The sequence below is a fragment of the Bufo gargarizans genome, chromosome 2 (genome assembly GCF_014858855.1).
Source record: "Bufo gargarizans isolate SCDJY-AF-19 chromosome 2, ASM1485885v1, whole genome shotgun sequence".
Taxonomy (NCBI): domain Eukaryota; kingdom Metazoa; phylum Chordata; class Amphibia; order Anura; family Bufonidae; genus Bufo; species Bufo gargarizans.
In genome coordinates this window covers 15004017-15008354 of record NC_058081.1, presented here as the reverse complement: position 1 = coordinate 15008354, position 4338 = coordinate 15004017, and the positions used below count along the sequence as shown (strand labels likewise).

The 4338-nt window shown below is 37.4% G+C and overlaps 1 protein-coding gene across 1 annotated transcript; it reads right to left on the bottom strand.

Annotated features, from left to right (window-relative positions):
- Nucleotides 1-1731: 1731 nt before the first annotated feature.
- LOC122925477 (olfactory receptor 11L1-like) lies at nt 1732-2812 on the bottom strand. Its single transcript, XM_044276834.1, has 2 exons — nt 2795-2812; nt 1732-2643 (listed from the first exon to the last, which is right to left on the bottom strand). Exons 1-2 carry the CDS (start codon nt 2810-2812, stop codon nt 1732-1734), a joined length of 930 nt encoding a protein of 309 aa, XP_044132769.1.
- Nucleotides 2813-4338: the final 1526 nt, after the last annotated feature.

The window sequence follows — 4338 nt, the reverse complement described above, 5'->3', positions numbered from 1 at the left end:
ATATGTATATATATATATATATATATATATATATATATATATATACATATACATATATACAGTCATGTGAAAAAATTAGGACACCCTTTGAAAGCATGTGGTTTTTTGTAACATTTTTAATAAAAGGTTATTTCATCTCCGTTTCAACAATACAGAGAGATTAAAGTAATCCAACTAAACAAAGAAAACTGAAGAAAAGTCTTTTCAAGATCTTCTGTAAATGTCATTCTACAAAAATGCCTATTCTAACTGAGGAAAAAGATAGGACACCCTCACATGTATTCCCTCTTAAATTGGCTCAGATCTCACACAGGTATATCACACCAGGTGCACATAATTAGTAGATCGTTACTCTGCATGTTGAATGAGGCTTGCCCTATTTAAACCTCAGACATTTAGTTTGGTGTGCTCCTGACTGTTGAAGTGAGAGTGAGCACCATGGTGAGAGCAAAAGAGCTGTCAGAGGACTTCAGAAAAAAGATTGTAGCAGCCTATGAGTCTGGGAAGGGATTTAAAAAGATCTCAAAAGATTTTGAAATCAGCCATTCCACTGTCCGGAAGATAGTCTACAAGTGGAGGGCTTTCAAAACAACTGCCAACATGCCCAGGACTGGTCGCCCCAGCAAGTTCACCCCAAGAGCAGACCGCAAGATGCTAAAAGAGGTCTCCAAAAACCCTAAAGTGTCATCTCGAGAACTACAGCAGGCTCTGGCTACTGTTGATGTAGAAGTACATGCCTCTACAATCAGAAAGAGACTGTACAAGTTTAACTTGCATGGGAGGTGTGCAAGGAGGAAACCTTTGCTTTCCAAGAGAAACATCGAGGCCAGACTGACATTTGCCAGAGAGAAAGTTGACAAAGACCAGGACTTCTGGAATAATGTTCTTTGGACAGATGAGTCCAAAATTGAATTATTTGGACACAACAGCAGAGGACATGTTTGGCGTAAACCAAACACAGCATTCCAAGAAAAGAACCTCATACCAACTGTGAAGCATGGAGGTGGAAGTGTCATGGTTTGGGGCTGCTTTGCTGCAGCAGGACCTGGTCAGCTCACCATCATAGAATCCACGATGAATTCTACTGTGTATCAGAAGGTGCTTGAAGAACATGTGAGACCATCAGTTAGAAAATTAAAGCTGAAGCGGAACTGGACCATGCAACATGACAATGACCCAAAACATACTAGTAAATCAACCAAAGATTGGCTGAAAAAGAAGAAATGGAGAGTCCTGGAATGGCCAAGTCAAAGTCCAGATTTGAATCCCATTGAGATGCTGTGGGGTGACTTGAAAAGGGCTGTACGTGCAAGAAACCCCTCAAACATCTCACAGCTGAAAAAGTTCTGCATTGAGGAGTGGGGTAAAATTTCCTCAGACCGATGTCGAAGACTGGTAGATGGCTACAAGAACCGTCTCACTGCAGTTATTTCAGCCAAAGGAGGTAACACTCGCTATTAGGGGCAAGGGTGTCCTATCTTTTTCCTCAGTTAGAATAGGCATTTTTGTAGAATGACATTTACAGAAGATCTTGAAAAGACTTTTCTTCAGTTTTCTTTGTTTAGTCGGATTACTTTAATCTCTCTGTATTGTTGAAACGGAGATGAAATAACCTTTTATTAAAAATGTCACAAAAAACCACATGCTTTCAAAGGGTGTCCTAATTTTTTCACATGACTGTATACTGCCACATATTAATCGTACATAGATATTAATGTTAATCAAGGTTTATTAAATGAAATATTTATTTACGGCTTTCTTAATGTCTTTATTCCTCAGGCTGTATACAATGGGATTAATCAATGGAGTAAACACAGTATATAGCAGGGAGAGGTGTTTATTAACATGCCATGTGTGACCAGTTCTTGGAATAAAATAAACACTGAAAAGAGTCCCGTAGAATATGCAGACCACAATGAGGTGGGAGCTACAGGTGGAGAAGGCTTTCTTTCTTCCAGTACTGGATGGGATCCTTAAGATTTCAAAAACAATACAAATGTAAGACACTACAATGAGTGCGGTTGGAATGAAGACAATTGGAAAGCCTATTAAATAAATCTCTAGGTGAAAAATGAAGGTGTCAGAACAGGCAAGTTCTAGTAAGGGAAGAAGATCACAGAATAAATGGTCAATGATATTGGGTCCACAAAAAAATAGCTTTGATGGTGTTATGGTGAAAATAAGTGAAACAATAATACCCAAAAACCAACACATAGTGACTGACTTAACACAAAATGCATTCGTCATGATGGTGGTGTAACGGAGGGGATTACAGATGGCCATATATCTGTCATAAGACATCAATGTGAGAAGAAGACATTCAACTATTTCTGCAGCACAGAAAAAATATAACTGTGTCATACAGGCAATAAAACTGATGGTTCCTCCATTTTTCAGCAAGATGTGGAGTATTTTGGGGACTATATTTGTGGGCAACAAGATGTCATTGATGGAGAGTTGTGAGATGAAAAAGTACATCGGAGATTGGAGGTTCTTGCTGGTGGACACCAGAGTGATGATTAAGAGATTTCCACATATTGTGGCACCAAAAATAACAAAGAACAGAAGGAATAAGAGATATCTCAAATGTTGACTGCCTTGAAAACCTAAGAGTAAAAACTCTGTGACTACAGTCAGATTTGTCTGCAAATAGAATAGGAAAGTAAAGAAAGCTCAAGTAAACCTCAAATTACATAAAACTAGACTATATTTTTCAAGAACATAACAAATTGGAACAAAGGCAGATAATGGCAAAAAATAACAGAAAAAAATATTTCTTAGGGCTTGTTCTCACCAGGGTTAGGAATTTCATTATAGTGCTCCCTAATAATAGAGTTATAACTAAATATAACAGAATTTTAGGACGGAATGCAAAACCGAACCCTTTAAGAGGCATTTTGTTCTGCTCCGTCCTAATACATGTCTTTTCTTTCTGTCATGTATAACAGAAAAAAACCGTTATACCGTATTCAGTTATAACTCTAATATAAGGGAACACTATAACGGAATTCCTAATGCTGTTGATAACCCGCCCTTAGTTGTTGAATACCCCCCTTTATTGACAGGGCTGAACAACAGGCTGAGAGCAAAGCCCTGTCCTAGAGATGTGTGCTGGCATGTAAATATCATATACACTATGTACTATAGCTTCACCACACTGAAGCTAATCTACATCTAACTTCTTTATTTACAGGAACGATATATGATTATAAATGCCAGTAATGTGTATTAGCTTTCTGAGAATAGAAAAAAAAAAGATACTTTTATATATGGAAGTGTAATAGGTTGGTGGTATAGTGGTCTAACATGCATGTAGAGATACTAGGTTTAAGTTCCAAGAGAGGCTTAAATATTTTATTTTTCTGTTATGTTTTCTCTTTTATTTAAAACATTACAAAAATGCTATACTATAATAAATGAATATTTATAATAAATAGAGATGAATGCAAATTTCCTCGAGCTTCATGGTGACGAATCACAATTTTTCTAAAATGGCTGCTGCACATGTGAAAACATGGGGCAAGGAACTCTGGGCAGGTGGGATCACCCAGATTGACATTCCTGCATGCAGCCAATTAGCAGCCAGCCAGCCCTGTGATGTCACAGACCTATAAATACAGCAGCCATCTTGGATTCAGACATTTTCCAGTGTTCTGAGTGCAGGGACAGACATGAGAAGGTGCAAGGGACAGCAATAGGAAAAACCTGATTTAAAAAAAATAATAATAATAATAAAAAAAATATTTATAAGTGCAGGGAAAGGATAGGGAGGAATCATTGCACAGCATCTTAGTGCAGGGAGAGACGTCAGAAGGCACTAGGGTCAGTGCTAGAAAAGGGATTTACAAATGCAGGGAAAGATTATTTGGGGATCCAAATATCCATTTTACAGCTCTGTCCTTCCAGCTATTTGTTCTTGCGGTGCAAGTTCTATGTTGAAAAGCCTTTAGTGGCTTAAATCTGTGGAAAAAGAAAAATATATTCTCAGTTCACTTCTGCAGTAATATATAGCGAAAGCGTTTAGTGGCCTATTTCAGTACAAAAAGAAAAATATATATGCACTTCACTGTTGCAGTTATTTGTAGTTAAAGCGATTAGTGACCTATTTCACTGTTGCAGTTATTTGTGGTGAAAGTGTTTAATGGCCTATTTCAGTACAGAAAGAACAATATATATATATATATATACACACCACTGTTGCATTTATTTGTGGTGAAAGTGTTTAGTGGCCTATTTCAGTACAGAAAGAAAAATATATACACACTTCACTAGTGCAGTTATTTGTGGCGGAAGCAATTAGTGGCCTATTTCACTGTTGCAGTTAATTGTGGTGAAAGT